This window comes from Patella vulgata, chromosome 2 (genome assembly GCF_932274485.2).
Source record: "Patella vulgata chromosome 2, xgPatVulg1.2, whole genome shotgun sequence".
NCBI lineage: Eukaryota > Metazoa > Mollusca > Gastropoda > Patellidae > Patella > Patella vulgata.
The window spans coordinates 20,430,406-20,449,396 of record NC_065880.2 but is presented as its reverse complement, the minus strand read 5'-3'; the positions used below and the strand labels follow the sequence as shown (position 1 = coordinate 20,449,396).

Genomic DNA, 18,991 nt, shown 5'->3' with positions numbered 1-18,991 from the left:
AAGGATAGTTCGTGATATTTCGTGATATTCTTACAAAAACCCTAACAAAAGTTCAGGTGCGAGTGTACTATCCCTCAACTTAATTATCATTATTATTCTGACTCTGAATATACAAACACATGTTCCTTTTTCTTAATTGCCCTCATTTGTCATTTTATTTACTGTTGTTTGTGAATTCTTGCAGATATTGTTTAAAACATCACGTCACCATTACAGACTTCGTCTGCAACTGAGATGGAGTTTCAAATATTTTCGTAATTTTTTCTACACCATGAAATGTACGTATCATTATTAATGAATGATACTGCATTGTGAGCAAACATCTATTTTTACCATAGCTATACATTACTAATCAACTCTAATTTGTCAAATTGATAACATTAGCCCTAATTACGGCTTTTTTTAACGTTGCCTTATGCAGGATTGTCTAAAATTCCCGGTTGTACTGCATTCCACTGAATGAACAAACGTTCGATTGTAAAGGTATCATTTATTTTTATAAGTAGGTTAATAGTAAGTGCAGGAGGGAGGGTGCACAACACACAAACAAACATACAAGATAAACCTACGGACAAGACACAATATACAGACATCACAAACAACAAACTCGCATATCAGATCAAGTGAATAGAGACTTTTGGCAAGCGTAATTTCCTGGTCCGTATCATGTATCCGTATGGATTTTGTGTGTATTTCTCAAACGAGATAGGCTACTGCACGCGGATACGGCAGCATGTATCCAACAGCTTTCATACGGAAAAAGGTCCGTAATGAACTGAAATGGGGTTTAACGTCCTACTGTTCTGCTCCGAACTGGGTTAATGAAGACGGACATACGCCGGACAGCGGCACTACGGCCTACTCTTATATCGAATTCCAACTGTCAAGGGATCTTTTACATGCATGTCTATGTGTACACGGGACCTCGGTTTTTCGTCCCATCCGAACGACCAGACAGCTGTCCTTGTCAGGCCCTCTATCCTGCATCACTGACAAGGGGGAACCGCGCCGGAAAATCTGGATGAACTTTCTCGGCCAATGCAGGGATCGAACACCCGACCTCCAGGCTAGCGAGTCAGCGTCTTATACACTTATCCACCGTGGCCCCCTCGGCCGTAATAACACCGTCGTCTGGTTACCGTCATTTTTGCCACTTTTAGAGCTGAAATGTTGTGGTGCCATAATAGAGCAGGAGCCCAGGGGTTCAACCTAGCTGAAAAGCTAACCAATTTCTATATGTTTCACTAGGTTCCCTATGGGTTACTATCACAGGATATGAACGTCTGCCGCGCCCGTTGTGGTGGGTGTGACCAAGAGGGGCAAAAGAATTGGATCCAAAAACTAAGTTAGACTAGCTCGTTTATTAACCACGTAAAACTTGTTGCAAAATGTTAAGCATATCAAAATGTATTGAGAATGGCCACCGCCAGACATTTTAGGTGGTGGGGCGTGTCCGCCAGACCAAAACAAAAAAAACAGGTAGCCAAAAACTAAGCTAGACTAGCTCAATTACTAACCACATGAAATTTGTTGCAAAATGTGCAGCATATCCACATGCATCGAGAATCATCGATGCCAGACATTTTCAGTGGTGGGGTACCCCCGCCAGACATCCCTAATTGACCCACCCCAAAAGCTAAGCTAGACTAGCTCGTTTACTAACCGCATAAAACTTGTTGCAAAATGTTCAGCATATCCACATGTATCGAGATTCACCGATGCCAGACATTTTCACTGGTGCTGTACCCCCGCCGGACGTCCTTAATCCCCCACCCCTCAAAAAAAAATCTAGCTATATTAGCCCATTTACTGACTGCACGAAACTTGTTGCAAAATGCTCAGCACATGCTCATGTATCAGGAAGGACCACTACCAGCTACCATATATATTCAGTGGTGGTGTACACCCGGAAGATGTCTCTAATTGCACCCCCCCCCCCCTCCTCCTCAACACGACAATGATAACCGAAAACGCATAGGACACAGGGTAAGTTTCTTTCTTATCAAGGCTCTTATGGTTAATGTTTTGACACTTTCACTTAGAAATGACGCAGACATTTTCAGTGGTGGGGTATCCCCGTCAGGCGCCCTTAGTATCAATGATTCGGAGTCTTCTGTCCAGGGTTCATCATCCGAATCATCAAGAAATGCAGTGTCACATTCGTTCCCAACAATGATTGTCTCATCGCTGTCACTGTCATCTCTGCTTTTGCCTTTTCGAACAAACTGCCTGGCATTGCAGCTCCATTATATCAGATGGGCTGGCGGAGATCGTCAACCACCTTCCATCCGCAATTGGTATAGGTGCTAAACCATAACGAGGGCAAGAGGCGGAAGCCCGTTGCCACATGGTACGTAGTTGTCTTATTGGAGTTTCATTTCAAAACATCTTCTTGATGGCGGCAGCAAAGCACAGTCAATCTTCTTGACATTTTCAAGTGGGTTCTCCTGAAATAAAACTTTGGATACATCACTCGGCGAATCAATGTAGACAAACTGATAATACTATCATTGTCAAGCGACCATCCATATACTATACATCTGGTTTTAGTTAAACAGTATTCATTCACACTACGACCTATTTAAGAAAGGTCATTGTATTATTTTGAAAATACGGACAGGAATGGAGGAATTTATATTACCGAATTGATTTTGCCAGTCATTTGCACGAGTTTATACTATTGTGCTTCATCGAAATCTCGACACTTGATCGCTTCGTAAATTCGGCAGACTAAACCGGACACAACATCAAAGTCCACTTTGCCATGAATGTCTCTCAGGTTGATGGAGGGATTGACATAACATCCAGTCTAGTCTTCTTTACTTTGCCTTGCTTGAAAAAAGACGGAAAAGATAATAAACAGTAGCTCAAATCATTTGAAATACCAGGCGAATAGGTATGTAGATCTATTACCATATTTAACAAGCATATAATGTTGGTTATCAAAGTCAAAATCAAAAAATGTATAAGACACTTCTCCCACCATTTGTATCACATGCCCAACATCAATCAGTTGATTTACCTCAAGGAACCCATCTAAACCGAATAGGGACCATTCCGTAATGACGAATATATGAGTCTATGTGTATCCTAAACACGAAGGTGTATACTTGGTGTGATTTTAACCATTTTAATCATTATTTTTGATGAGTTTTCTCGGAATTTTAATGTTTCCTGTCTGTCTGCATGCTTGTTGATCTGCGTATAAACGTTCTGAAATGATACATTAGTGAAATCAATAATTGCTGTCGAGTCGAAGTTGAATATGTTTTCAATAAGATCCGACAATTAATTTTATTTAATAGCTCAGCGACTGTCAAGCGACTTTACTCCCTCCAGGAATTTGTAGGCTAGGCACTTGACTAGTACTGATGGTGATCTTGTTAGATAACTGCCATCATGATGTAATCTGCCAAAACTCTAAAACGACATTGACGCAACGTATCCGTGTCGTGATGATACGGATACGTGATATGGATGGGGAAAATTCCGCTTGCCAAGAATCTCCAATGGATTTGTGGGCTAGCCGTAAGCGTCCACTGCGCTGTACAGTATCGGTGTGACAGTTTGGATTGACGTCCGGTGTGTTATTGCTCCTGGTCACTTGCGCAGGTCCGAACGTATTGTTTACTATAACAACAGAACTATACCTACTTCCAGCGGTGTGCGATTGTCCTTGATCACTGCTCGGTTCAGGAAAAAAAAGTATTACGTGTTTGGTTAGAGTTTTGTCATTAATAAACATAATTGTTATCGTGATTAGCTGTTGTTTTAGTAATCAGCAGTTACACGATCAACGGATATAACCTGATTGGCTTCAGATTGATACTTCTATCGGTCGTGATTTGTTGTTGTTTTACACGATCAGTGGAGACCTTACAAATTGGTTCATTCAGAATCTGGTTTTTACTGCAAGCACTTCGCTTTTCCACATAAAGCTAGCAGATTCTTTTCCCCACGGGGTTTTTTCTATCCGCTCTGATGACGCCAAATATCAGTCAGCTTGACCCCCTGTTTTAACTTTATTATGACAAAGGGAGAAGATGACCCGCCCTCTCTTCTAACGACAGCGAATTTATAAGTGTGTTTTAAGAAACTTTTGATATCCAAGGACTTTTGTATTTTTAACAATTTTCAAGTTTAAATAATTTAATTAAATCAACCTGTCCATAATATCAGGAGGTTAAATCTGTAATAAACAATAATAACAACATCTTTGGAAACAATCATTGAAAGTTCTTGGATGTGGTTTATTGTCCTAAAAAGTACTTAAATTTCTTGAAAATGTCCTGAAATATCATCCAATTTTTGTGTATTTTTTATCTGTGATATTATGTCGTAATATACTATTCAAAAAAAGTAGGAGATATTTGATTTTGGGGGCATAATACTAAAATATGCAAATGACTACGAAAAAAGTCACTATAGAACCTAACAGAAGAAACATTTCCAGTTACATGTGACGCCCAAACGCACCAATAGCTACCGCATGGAATGCAGGTGATGCTTGGGATCATCATGGGGGTCCAACCCAAGATTTGCACGACTCTGACTTTGAATGTTACAGTCATTGTGGCATTGAATTCCAGGGTGGAAACATCAGTTTAATTGTTTTAGTGACCAGAAAACAAATTTTGATATGCGTCGGCTTACCCAAAATGAAAGGTTACGTGCCCTTGGCATGCTACAGATCGGCACAACACAGGCGGTTGTGGCACGGACGATGAATGTTTCTCAGTCTGTCATAAGCAGGCTATGGTCCAGATACCGTGATACACAATCTGTTTAGGACAGACCACGCTCAGGTCGACCAAGGGCGACAACTCAAGCCCAGGATCGATTTATCCGTACCTTGGCCTTGAGAAATCGTGTCATCACAGCAAATCAGATCAGCGCTCGTCTTCAAACAGACACTGGTGTGAGAGTGAGTGGCCAGACGATTCGGAATCGACTGCATAGGGGTCACCTTCGCGCCCGACGTCCTCGCGTGATCCCGTGTTTGAGAGATCATCACATTCAGGCAAGACGTCGTTGGTGTAGGGATCGTCAACACTGGGATAATCGACGCTGGAGCAATGTGATGTTTTCAGATGAGTCAAGGTTCACTGTTGATTTTTTGGACAGACGTAGGAGGGTGTGGCGTCGTCGAAACGAGCGCTTCCAAGACGTTAACGTCATCAGACATGATCGATTTGGGGGTGGTTCTGTTATGGTGTGGGGAGGCATCACTGTTGCTGGAAGAACGGCTTTACATGTTGTTGCAGGGCGTGTTACAGGCCAGTACTACCGGGACAACATCTTGGCAGTCCATGTTGTGCCGTTCGCACGACGTCATGGCCGCCGTTTCATCTTCCAGGATGACAACGCAAGATGTCACAGGGCCAGGATCGTTACAGGTTACCTCCAACAACAGAACATCACCACGTTACCTTGGCCAGCACTGAATCCCGACCTCTCCCCCATCGAGCATGTCTGGGACATGCTTGGACAGAGGTTACGTCAACGTCAACAACGTCCTGCCAATGTCCAAGAACTTGCTGCTGCGATGCAACAGGAATGGGACAATCTGGACCAAAATGACCTTAGACGTCTCATTAGGAGTATGCCACGTCGGATCAATGCTTGTTTGGCAAACAGAGGAGGATTTACCCGTTACTGACTTGGTTGTGATGCTGTGGTAACTTTGCTGTTTGACCCCGGGTATCATTTTACCCTTATAATGGTCAGTCTGTGCCTTACTTAGTCTAACGATCATTTGGAATAAATCGATGAATGTGAACTTCATTTCATTTTGTCATTTGTTTCTTCGTCAGTTTCATTAGGTGACTTTAATAACACTTAAAAATCAAATATCACCTACTTTTTTGGAATAGTATATAACGTATAATTTACTCATGCAGACCGAATAGGGTGTTTTACGTAATAAACATCTATCTATATACAACTATCCTTCATCAAACCAGAATATACATAGCTTAACGTTTGGTTAATTGTGATTTTTGAGTCACAAATACTAATCTGGAACATAAGCTTTGAAAAGCCCATGAAGGTCCTTTCTATGTGAACTGATTGCATTGATCGAAATTTTATATATTTTAATTATTGTTCTTGTTAATTTTGTAGTGCTGAATAAATGGATCACTTTCCACTGGTTATTTGTAGAACTTTTTTGTTTACAACTTTTTGTTGTTTATATTTGTGCTGAAATAAATGACTATTTTGCTGATCGAATATTGGCTTTTAGATTTATCGATTTAAGTGCTTGACTTCGATTTTGCTTCCAAATTTTTTTGTTGCCTACATCTCTGTATCATTGTTATTGTTGTTAATTTTGTAGTTCTTATAAAAATTTTAAGAACTTCTCAATAAAACCTATAGTGTTTAATTACTCAAATATAAGCCTTTTGCCATGAAAACCATGGGACTTAAATCTGAAAATTATTTTTTTTTAACATGAATTTTTCTCCTCATCTCTTCCACTTAAAGTTAATAAAGGACAGTGGTAAGAAATACTCCGTCCTTAGGAATGTGATCTAAGTTGATCTCCTGACAGGTTTGTAGAATCGTCCCTCTAACTCAATGACATTACTGACAATATCAATTCTAATATACGTTTATTTGCAGACGATACGTCGTTGTATCTAACTATTGAAAACCTAGGCGAATGTGAAAATGTAATAAATTTAGATCTGAATTTGATTAACAGCTGATCGACCAAATGGAAAGTAAGATTTAACCCCCTAAAAACAGTTTCCATGACATTCTCTAGAAAACAATTCCAAACCTCTTTTGAATCAAATTTTAACAATGTAAGAATTAAGGAATCGATATACCACAAACACCCTGGCCTTATTTTACAAAGTAATTGTCAGTTGGATAACCATATTGAATATGTAATATTTAAAGTTAAACGCTCTATTGATTGTCTCCGTGGCTTAAAATATCGTATTTCTCGTAAGTCTATAGAGAGTATTTACAATGCATTTATTTTGCCCTTATTCGACTACGCTGACGTCGTTTGGGACAACTGTAACAAATTTGAGTCCCTAAAATTAGAAAATCTCCATCTGGATGCACTGAGAACGATTACAGGTCTTGTTCGAGGCACTTTCCATAATGCACTTTACTATGAATCTGGATATAACCCACTATCAACAAGACGTATAAGCCACACGTTTATTCTTATGTATAAAATGGTCAATAAATTGGTTTCCCCTTTCTTAAGTCTTCTAGTACCACCTAAAATTTCTGAAGTAAATCCTTATCCTGTTCGTGATAAGAATGAATTGAAAAATATAGCTTCTAACACTAATTATTATAAAAACTCATTTTTGCCTTCACCAGTTGACCTTTGGAACGGCCTTTCTTACGATACGCAAAATGCCTCCACTATACAAAATTTCAAAATTAAGATAAGCGTGAACGATCATAAAATACCCAAATATTATTACTATGGAGAACGTAAATTTCAGATTATACATTCCAGACTTCGTAATTGTAAAAGTGCTTTAAACTTCCATAGATTTTTAATGCATATTTCACATAATCCGACATGCAGATGGTGGCCATACTCAAGAAGACAGCGACCATTATTTTCTGTACTGCCCAAATTATTCGTCTCGGCGTATCTCAACATTAAATACCCTCCCATTTAAATCCACAAATACAAATGCGTTCCTATATGGCGATCCCAACGAAAGTAACTCGTACAACGAAGTGATTTTTAGTAATGTTCACAAGTATTTAAAACTAACCAAACGCTTTGAATAGATAAGGTAATTGGCTGGCGACGATGATTGATGTTAGATGGTGATAATGATGATGACGATGATGATGACCATGAAGATGATTCATTAATTTATATATTTATCTATATATTTATTTATTTATTTATTTGTATAAATGTAAGATATAATACCTTTGATATTTGTACATTTTATCAATGTTATTGAAACTTACAATTTACATGGAGATGAATTTATATAAGCTATGGCTTGTTTTCAGATCCACAATATCAGTATTGAAATAATCATGATAGAATAGAAATAAATTATTGTTTAAACCAACTCATTAATTTGGGTCTATTTATCCCCATGCATTGCCTAGGGCATTAATCCTATAAATATATCGTCTAAACAACAATATACCATGGTAACTAAACGCTTTAGCCCGTAGACGTTAATTATAATTTATAAGATCAATTAAAAGTGTTAAACAAAGAATATTGGGGACAGGTGTTTAAAGAAATATATAAGACAATCTGAAATAGATATAAATCGGGGATAATTAAGGTGGATTAAGATCCATAAAATATAGTTCACTGAACTAAGTAATACGGATTAGCACGATATTGAACATTTACCATTGGGTCTAATCACACACCAGGGACTATTCCACGTCGTCACACCGGGCCTGTAGTGGTACAGACTTCACTCGAAATGAATTAACAATAAGGGAATATTTCCCAAACGTTGTATCATGATCGGCTATGCAATATAAATGTAGGCACATTGAAGGAAAATACCTTTATGAGTAACCATTTACGTTAAATTTAGTAGAAAGCCTAGTAATAAATTAAATGGCCTATGTAGTAATCAAAAGCTAGGGGTCACAACATTAATGGAGTGTATTAATTACAAAGTTTTTTTTTATATATAAAACAGAGCAAAAAAAACAAAAACAAAACTGAATACAAAGAATGAATCGGAAAAAATATCACTAGCCTAGACGGCTGTGGTCTGCTGAATGCCCAGATAAGACAAAGCTAAAAGACTTAAAACTAACAATTTAGGACATACATGTATTCTTCAACTATGCAATTGCACAAAATACTAGAAATGCAAACTGGATGTATTGCAGCAATGGGAACTATTGAAATATTATTATCGTCTCATTTATATAGAGCTACATTACATATCAAAATGTTCCTGAGCGCTTCACAAGGCTAATCATAACGCTGTCCGAAAAGATTAGTTTTCAGTTTATGTAAGTTCCGAAATTTCTTTTAAAATGCCCAATTGTGCTACACCCTAGGCAGTGCGTTTAGATATAGGCCTAGTCCTCCTAGCATTTTACATTGTAGAGGAAGAAAGGAGAAAGAAATTCAAAACAATGAAAGGAACAATAAAGAATGACATGCTTTACAGATTAGCAGAGGCGGATCAAGGCCCTTTCTTAAAAGAAGAGAACAAATAAAATATGTGCCCAAGATTTGCTTGAGTTCAGTCATCAACCGTGTCATGTCTAGCTAACATCTCAGTTGAGGATTTAAAAATACATTATACAAGAGTTAAATCTGCCCATTGCAGGTCTTTCTTTAGGCCTGAAAAGTTATCTAAATTATTAATTAGACATTAACTAACTTACCAGACCATAATCAACTCTCGACGGCATCGCTAGCCTGCGATATTGACTGGATTAGAACCCGGTATCCTGCTTCTGATTAAATAAAAAAAATGGATAATCGAGACTATATTTTTTTTTATCTTACCGACTTTAGTAATAATGATCGAGGCTAGGTCCAAAATTCAATAGTGAAATACTCGGTTCAGGGTGGATCAATTTGACTGAAATTATCAGAAAATTCCCTTTACATTATCTAGTTTTTAACTATTATAGTGAGAACTACCAGCTCTTTATCTAATTTCCCATAATGTATCTTTAAGGCAACTTCAAACCCAAACAGGTGGCAGCTTTCTAATTTTGCCCCTCAAGAAATATGTTGTATCAGTTCCCCAATGTCTACTCTGCGACAGTTCAGTCTCATTACCAGCGGTTGTTTGAATTCAAAAGTTATTATGAAATTCGATAATTTAAAGGAATCAATATAACCATATTTAAGGAAAAGTTTTGAAAGATGCTTTTGTCCCCAAAAATACAAGAAGTTGTCCAAGGGGCATCATTTACACCTACAATGTATTTAAAAATGACATTTTACGATTTACGAATTTATAAGGGGGTTGGATTCCCCGGTTATACGTGACAAGGAATAGTAGGGTCGACTGTCCTAACTCGTGGGGTTTCTCCGGGTCCTCCTACTTCTAAAGACCACTACGCGGAAGCCAATTGTTGAAATAAAATAGAACCATATGTTAGTCCCGAAGTGGCCTGGTTTGTGTCGAGTGGACGTTAAACTCCATTTCTCCCTCTCTTTACGAATCTCTCTCTTCCCGTCCCTGGTAGGAATTGCCCTTAACGGACAAAGTCAAACAGTTGTCCAAAGGACAACCTAAACTCTTCTTTAGATATATGAAGTGCTAGAAGGATGTTTTATAATCTATAGGATTAACATCATTGATATCAGCATTATCACTTTCTTGTCAATTTTAGGCATTGCCCCCCCCCCCCCTTCCTCTGCCCCCCACCCCCACATCATATATACTATGTTACAGATTCACAGTTCATTTTATACGCTTATATAATGTAATAAATTAATGTTTTACTAATGAACAACATTGTCCATATCCCACAAAGCAAAACTATGGCATTATATACACTTGAATATGAATATCAAAAACAACCAGTCTTTGTAATGTAGTCAGGGTTCGCGATATGTTACGGCAAACTTTATGCTACCGTCAGTAATATAATAAAACTTACATAGAGATAGTCTTGATAATATTATTAACATTCTCGCGTGCGAATTCTCGTATTTCACGTATGCGAATGTGACCTGGAATGTAGAAACTACATCAACTTCCGACGCGAAGCGTCGACAACACGGCAACAAGCCAAAATGATATCGCAGATAAGTGATATCGCAGACATTAGTATCTGGAAGATTTGTTTTCTAACCCACGTTCTGGATAATATGAGGTATTAGCCAATGAAACGCTCTGTTACGGCGACTTTTTGACGTGAGGTGCACGGAACCGTGGGTAACGTACTAGAAACCTCAACGCTAATTGGTTAATCAAATATCTGACGTTATAGGGCCAAAAGCCGCTCGTATGACCTCTGACAACCGGTCAGATCTTCATGTAGTAGAGGCCATGGATCGAAAGTATTAAAAAACCGAAATGAGATATAGATCCGGGCGCTGTTTCACGAAATTTTAACTAAAGGTAAAATCCAAATTTTAGTAAATACTTCAATTTTCATTGGCTAAGCACTACAATCAGTCTAATATTATCCAAACAAATTACTAAAATTTGGATTTTATCTTAGTTAAAATTTCGTGAAACAGGCCCCTGTATTTTAATCAGATTGGCCAAAATACAACCCGAAAAGTAGAAGTCACAACAAAACGAGGTGTGTTTTTATTTCTTAATTTCCTATTCTCGAGTATAGGTGTGGGTTCTGTCGCCTTACATTTTGTCGTAATTTCGCGTTCTGAAGAAGCGAAAAGTAGAAAGTACGAATTAATGTTTTACTAATGAACAACATTGTCCATATCCCACAAAGCAAAATTCCACAAATTATAGACTTCCATACATGCTGGATTATAGCTGACATTCGGCATGCGGCTGTAGGCAACTCCCTACACAGTCTTAATCCAGCTTCGGTTTTTAATGCCACATGGACATAACTTGTGTACATATCTTGGACTTTTTTTTACTGTGACAATTATACAGAATATTAACATTGAAAACATGGTAAATATACGCCTACATGTATACATTTATTTTAAAATGCAATAATATTACAGACTATGGAGATAAATTAAGACTCGGCGAACAATGAAATGAAATGAAATGGGGTTTTAAAACGTCCTACTGTTCTACTTCAGCTAAGCTAATGAAGACGAGCAAACGCCATCTAGTGTGCTATGAGGGGAATTTTGCGTGGACAGCGGAGATACGGCTTACTCTTATATCGAATTCCAACTGCCAAAGGGTCCTTTACGTGTACCCCAATGTATACACGGGACCTCGGTTTTTCGTACCATCCGAACGATAGGCAGCTGTGGTATTTCAAAACGGGGGACATTCACCTCACTGATTTGATGACGTTGTAAGTCTATATTATTATTTTAATTATTATTATTATGTCTAGGATTTGTACCAGTTAACCTTTTGGACTGTAAAATTTTATAATTGTCCCAGATAAACAATTCTCCAATTTAAGACAATTTTGTAATTATAGTGCTCTTAATTAGAATCTGAATTGGTAGTTTTATATATAGATACATGTCCATTATGAAAGTCATTCTGTATAATTTAAATGTCAATGTAAAAGCCAGTATTAAGAGAGTAAATTTAACATCCCGTCTAAACGTCAATTTGAAATGTATGTCTTGTTCTCTTGGGGCGCCACTGTAAGACATTGGCTCGTTAACCTGGAGAACTCGTGTTCGAACCCTGCGTTAGCCGAGATTTCCCGGCGTGGTTCCGCCTTGCCAGTGATGTAGGGCGGAGGGTCTGCAAATGACAACGTATAGTCGTTAGGATGGGATGAAAAACCGAGGTCCCGTGTACACATTGGCGTGTACGTAAAAGTACCCTTGACCGTTGGAATTCGAAATTAGAGTAGGTCGTAACACCGCTATCCGGGAAAAATGTTCCTGATAGCACACTACATGACTTATACCCGTCTTCATTATCCCAGTAGGATCCGGACAGTAGGACGTTCAACACTATTTTACTTCATTTCATTGTTCGCGGAGTCTTATTTTATCTACATAGTCTGTAATATTAGTGAATATTATATTTCATTTCGTCTCTTCTGTTGGTGTGTTAACGTCTTCTTCCACAATAGAATGAATGTGCATGTCCACCGTGTTTATCCCCAAGGTTTTGAGATGCCTTTATTTGTATTTTTGTGTTATCGTTCAGGGCCCTGTTTTACAAAAACAAAATCGTCTTAAAGTAAAATTTCATCCTAACTTATATAGATGAGTTTTACAGACAGATTTTAAGCATTTTAGATAAAATCCACTAAAACAATATTTTAAGTTAAAATTTTATCTAACTTCAGATAGTGACGTTTTACAAATTTATTATTATAGGGATAATTTTAACTAAAATCAATTTTAACTTAGGACAGCCACCACCCTCTCCTAACTTTAAATCACAACAGTAACACACATTGACTAGGGCTATGCTGTTAGATCTATTGTGACATATAGATATAATTGGAATAATGATAATATTGCCAACGGTCTGGGCCACATAATTTTAACATAACATCCATCATTCACAGAAACAATTCTCATTCAATTTTTTTTCATGGGATATACAGCTACGGTGCGGTCCACCCGTTTATTTTATTGTAAGGCAATTTAAGCATTTAGATGGCGCCCCAAATTAGAACCCCAAGAAAACAAACACTCAATACCCAAATACCCAAAACCCTTTGTTACTGTTTTACCATATGATACAAGTATAAATTATACTATTCCCAAATACTTAACAGACAAAACTCATATGTTTTTGGGGTTATGATGATCTGTAAAAAGATAAATCAATAATCTCAAATATGTTTACAGAAATATGTTATAGGCCTATTTGAAATTAAATTTTAATAAAAATTTGTTAATATTTCTTAATGAAGGCTTACGTTAATAACACATAGGAGTCAAAGCTATTTTATCTTAGGGAAGAATCATTTTAATTGAGTCGTTTGAGTCATAAATATGTTTGTGACAATTCTCAATAGTTTCTCATGTCCAAAATACAATAAAACACGAAATTCAAGCTATTTAGTTTATCGATACGCATTATTTCCATTGAAGCCTGCGAGACAATCAAATGCAAAGGTCACGAAAGCGCCATACAAGTTCAAGGCCAACCCACCGATACATTTCGAAACGAATAATACGCAATAAACTCATTTATTTCATCTCTCTACGACTGTCTGACCATGTGCAAACATTGCTAAAACGTATGAAGCTCTCCCCATTGATATTGTAACCGTTAGTTCAACCTGTCAACAGTTTCGAAGCGCATGTTGCCCGCACCGGAAATGTCACTGCGCGGGTGCTAGCAATTTTAACTAAAATCTATTAAAATTGTATTTTAAGTTACAATCGATTTTCGTGAGACGCATAAAATTTAAAATTTCATTTTGATTTTAGTTAAAATCTATTTTAGTGATTTTAGCTTAAGTTTTTGTGAAACAGGGCCGAGGGTGTAAAAATGTATCAATTGTGCCCTTTCCAATAATTAAGCGTTTTACTAAATTTTCTCAATTAATGTATTCACGAAGACTATTATAATGTTTTATACCCTGAGTAACCGCTAATGTTAACCAAGGGCACCGTTGTTCGGAAATCTATTTCATTTATCCAGTGTATTTGGGACAAGGCATTTGCATTAAGATTATTTAGCCATGTTATTTTGTTTTGTTTTTGGTCAGTTCTGCGGCATGATAGACCTCTGCTTCAATAAATATTGAAATATATATTAGCACCATTGAAACAGGTCGTAATCCCCATTTAGCTAGGATGCTAAACCCCAGTAGTCACACATTGGAACTATACAAAAATATATTTCGAGCAAAATATTACCCTATGTAGGTGAAATATTTCATATCTAATTTTAGTATTTCTCAATCTTCAGTGTTTTATAAACATAACAAATCACTGTCTGTAGTATTGGCCTAGTTAAAAAATATCTCTCAATACAATGGAAACATGTTTTCAATTGTCATTTATCACTTGTTGCACTTACGGGATGGTTGGTGGTTGGATGGCCGAATGGTTAGCCCGTGCGCGTTGTATCATAAGGTCTGTCATTCAGTGAACTGCGAGGTTTTGATTCCCCGGTTGTACGTGACAAGGAGTAGGGTCGCCTGTCCAACCTCGTGGGTTTTCTCCGGGTTCTCGCCACTGCTAAAGACCCCTACGCACAAGCGAATTATTGAAATCAAATTCAAGCATGTGTTAGTCCCGAAATGACCTAGTTTGTGTCAAGTGGACGGTAAACCCCATTATTCATCAATTCCTCAGTTCCATTAATAGGTATTGGACGCCTACTCGCATCAATAGAGTCAGGATCAAATAAAATCACAATAATTGAACAAATCATAAAATTGTCAAGGCAAGGGCAATAATTTCTATATATTTGAGAAAATGTATTAATTTTCCATAGGGTTCGTCTGGTTTTTATACGACCACATTTTCATGGGGACGTATATTGTCGTCGCCCTTGTTCGTCCGGACGTCAGTCCCTCCGTCCATCCGTCCACAATTTGTTTGTGGACACTCTACAGGTCATAATTCTTATTCGACTTTGACGAAAGTTGAAATATAGGTTTTTCTCCAAAACATCTCGGTTTCTTTCGATATTGGCATATGTCGGATCGAAATTTCATGGATTATGGCGAACAATCACGTTTTCAGCTTGTGGACACTCTAGAGGTCACAATTTTCATCTAATATAGATGAAACTTGAAATGCATGTTTATAACCCAAAGATCTTGGTTCCTTTCGATATTTCCATGATTGTACCAAAATTGCCGGACAAAATGACCTATTCTCGTACGCAAATTTTGTAAAAATATGGTATATCAAGGTTGCAGATCCTCTAGAGGTCACCATTTTGATCCGATTTTGATTAAACTTGTTTATAACCCTTTCGATATTCGCGCATATCGGATCCTAACTTCTTGAATTATAACCCTTGATTGTACAAGAAATCGCGTTTTTAGCTTATCGTCCCTCTAAGAGGTCACAATTTTTATCCGATTTAAGACAACGTTTGAATATATCGCCGTTACACCATAATGATGGTTGAGTTCGAATTTCGTGAAAATCGTAGCAAAACTGCCGGACAAAATGACTGCCTCTCGTACGCAAATAGTGTAAATATATGGTATATAAAGGTTGTGGACCCTCTAGAGGCCACAATTTTGATCCGATTTGATGAAACTTGAAATCCATGTTTATAACCCAAAAATCTTGGGTACTTTCGATATTCGCGCATTTCAGATCATAACAAGCTTTTTTTTTTAGCTTGTTCTCTACCCATCTCTTTCAAAATGTGGGCGTATCTTGCCTGGCAACCCCTGGTTAAAATCTATATTGATAGTTTACAATGATGTTTAAAAAACAAACCAACAGCTCCAGAAATTTCGACAGTAAACATCCGTATGATAGTAAGTATGATTAAACCGCGTAAGTTTCGAAAAGGGTCATCGACAAGCTTTTCCCCAGTTGAAGCCTTCGCGGGTTCCTGATCCATGGACAATAATTTTTTAAACAATTGTGGATTTTTTTTATATAAAATTGGGTTCACCCTTATGTGCATAGTTCAAACCAGGCAATAACCCGTCAGTGCTACATATTTACAAGTAATAACGAAGATGGATCGAATGTCGTTATGGTTTACTATAAAGCTGATACGATTATGCGCATTAACAAAAGACACAGTTATCTGTAGCCATGTACGAGGGTTTCTTGATTAGTTTTATTCCAACAGTCCTATGCGATCTTGATGGGTAGAGCTTAATATTTTAGCCTTATTCCAACAGTCCTATGTGATCTTGATGGGTAGAGCTTAATATTTTAGCCAAGTAGTAACGAAAAATATCAATAATTTTGCAGTGTATTCAAAAGATACACAGGCCTGAAGTCCGGCAACTCTGACAAGGGAAATCACGCTGGGAAATCTCGAGAAACACATCGTTAGTGAGCCTACGCTTTACTCACTGAGGCACCGTGGCACCTCCCAATAGGAACATATTGAGGTAGCATATGACTTGGATGGTATATCCCTAAACTGTCATTGATAATCGACAATGTTCATCGTTATGGAAAGTGAAATCTTTAAAAACATCTATTGGTTAAAGCTGTTTGTTGATTTTCTACTTTGTTCATGATATGAATTTTACATAATAGTTTGAAAGAGTGTCATCAATAAACAAGTTTAATTATGTTAACGAACACCGTATGTGGGAAATAAAATGAGATGGGGTTTAGCGTCCTACTTTTCTGCACCGACTGGGCCGATGAAGACGAGCATGCAGTGTGCTATGAGGGAAATTTCGCCCGGAAAGCGGGCTGGGTGTGGGTGACAATTTACAGCAGCATTAAAAGTGTACGTATAAAATATGTTTTTTATATCTTTTTTTCTATGTATTTCCAGGTATCTTGCCATTTGTCACTCTATACGATGGCGTACTACAACGAAAACAGCAAGGGTGACAGTAGTTACGATATGGGTATTTTCTTGTCTGTTGATGTTACCGTGGGCCATCTTCTACGAAGAATATGAACATAAAACCCCGCATCAAGTGATCAGAATGTGTCATCAAATCTGGCCTGATTTTGAGTCGCAGCGCGGATATTTTATGGGTGCTATATTTATCGGGTGTTATGTGCTGCCCTTGAGTGTAGTCTTCCTGTGTTATATTTTTATTGGATTGAGGGTGTGGAACAGACATGCTCCTGGTGTTGCCAAGGATAACCAATTGATCAGGAGGTCAAAGATCAAAGTGGTAAAAATGTTAGCTGTTATGGTACTTCTTTTTACGTTTTCATGGATGCCCTTGCATGTCATATTTATCAAACTCTACTATTCGCCGCCTACCGATTCTGAGACTATGCATTTTATCTGGAATGTCGCCGTTCCCATATCACAGTGGTTGGAACTTTCAAACAGTGGCATCAATCCTATCATTTATTGTTTCTTCAGCAAGAATTTCCGACGAGGTTTTAAGAACATGTTGGCTTGTTTTGCAGCGAGATCAAAACGTCAGAGGTCTCGTGGCTATTCCAGCGTCACGAAATATATGACAATTGAGTACACAAATGGAAATGTCACTATTTCATTTCGTAAGGAAGGTCGAGAGGACAGTTCTTCTACTGTTTAAACTTATCTTACAGGAAAAATATTCCAGACACTTCAGATTAGGGAAAATTAATGTCAGCTAATGTCAGCTATTTATCTCCAGAGATTGTTTTGTGTTTACATTTATTAAAGCACTTTGTTAAATGAAGCGCATCTCCATTGGGATGTGTAGCTATCAATCACCCGTTTCTCTTATAGATGTTAATGATATTTCGTCTGTCTGTGTACCAGTTGTGCCTCTAAAGTAATTAGATTATTATAATATACCAAAGACATATTGGAAATGATAAAATTAGCGACACTCATATTGTCTGTCCTTTCCTGGGAAATAAGTGACAACTAAATCATTAATTCAGTTATCATTGTTTTCTTTTGCTTCATGTAGACTTTTTATAAGTAGGAGGAGAGTTTACTCCGCCTGTAACTTATACAATTCTTTGTTTGCCGGCATGTTAGGGAGCTGATATACATATTCATTGTTAACAAAACATACAACCTAAAAACATTCTCAAGAGGTCAGTAAAACATGCGCGGAGATGGTGCCTAACGATCAGAATGCTGATCAGTTTAGTACGATGTACTACTTATGTTTATTTTATATTACCGTTGAATTAAAAAGTGGACTGTGAACACATATAAAAAGTATATATTTTTGTAAATCTTATAATTTATGCTTTGATCCAGTGCCATGTAGTTACTATCATGTAAAATGGATATTTCATGTGATGTGGAGATATATATATTCTAATTATTAGTGAAGAACAACAAGATAAAGGTGTACGATACGCCCATACGATTCTCCGGTAGTCATTCAAACCTGACCCCGTTTACTACCTAAAGATTTAGCAATCTTTTGCATTTTTTATCCTCCGCCTTTCGAAGAAATTAGGAAACTATTAAATGGGCCTGTCTCTCCGTCCGTCTGTCTGTCACATTTTTGGGACACAATAACTCTCCTAAATGAGTTAGAATGTTCAAACTTGGTGCCAGTGTTAATTGAGCGAGTTTGAAGATGAGCATGTTCTGCTTAAGCTAACCAATGATACACCATTTGATTGGTTGATGCTTTACGATAACTTTGGCTCTAATTAAGTGAGGGTAATGAAACTTAGTGTATAGTTTCATTATAGCAATACCTTGGCCAAGTTCGATATTTAGCATTTTCTGCTCAGGGTAAGCAGAGCGGTAAGCAGTTATATCAGTTGAGCTCGATAACTTTGATTCGAATTGAGTGAAGTGAATACCTTGGCTAAGTTCGATGA

The 18,991-nt window shown here is 37.5% G+C and overlaps 1 protein-coding gene across 1 annotated transcript in view; it reads left to right on the top strand.

Moving 5' to 3' along the window:
- Positions 1-18,402, top strand: part of LOC126812399 (neuropeptide SIFamide receptor-like) — a 178,923-nt gene extending 160,521 nt beyond the window's left edge. Inside the window, exon 3 of the mRNA XM_050538776.2 lies at positions 17,025-18,402. Coding sequence (XP_050394733.1) covers positions 17,025-17,751 — 727 coding nt within the window. The 3' untranslated portion in view covers positions 17,752-18,402. The remainder of the gene's footprint in view (positions 1-17,024) is intronic.
- The last annotated feature ends 589 nt before the right edge of the window (positions 18,403-18,991 follow it).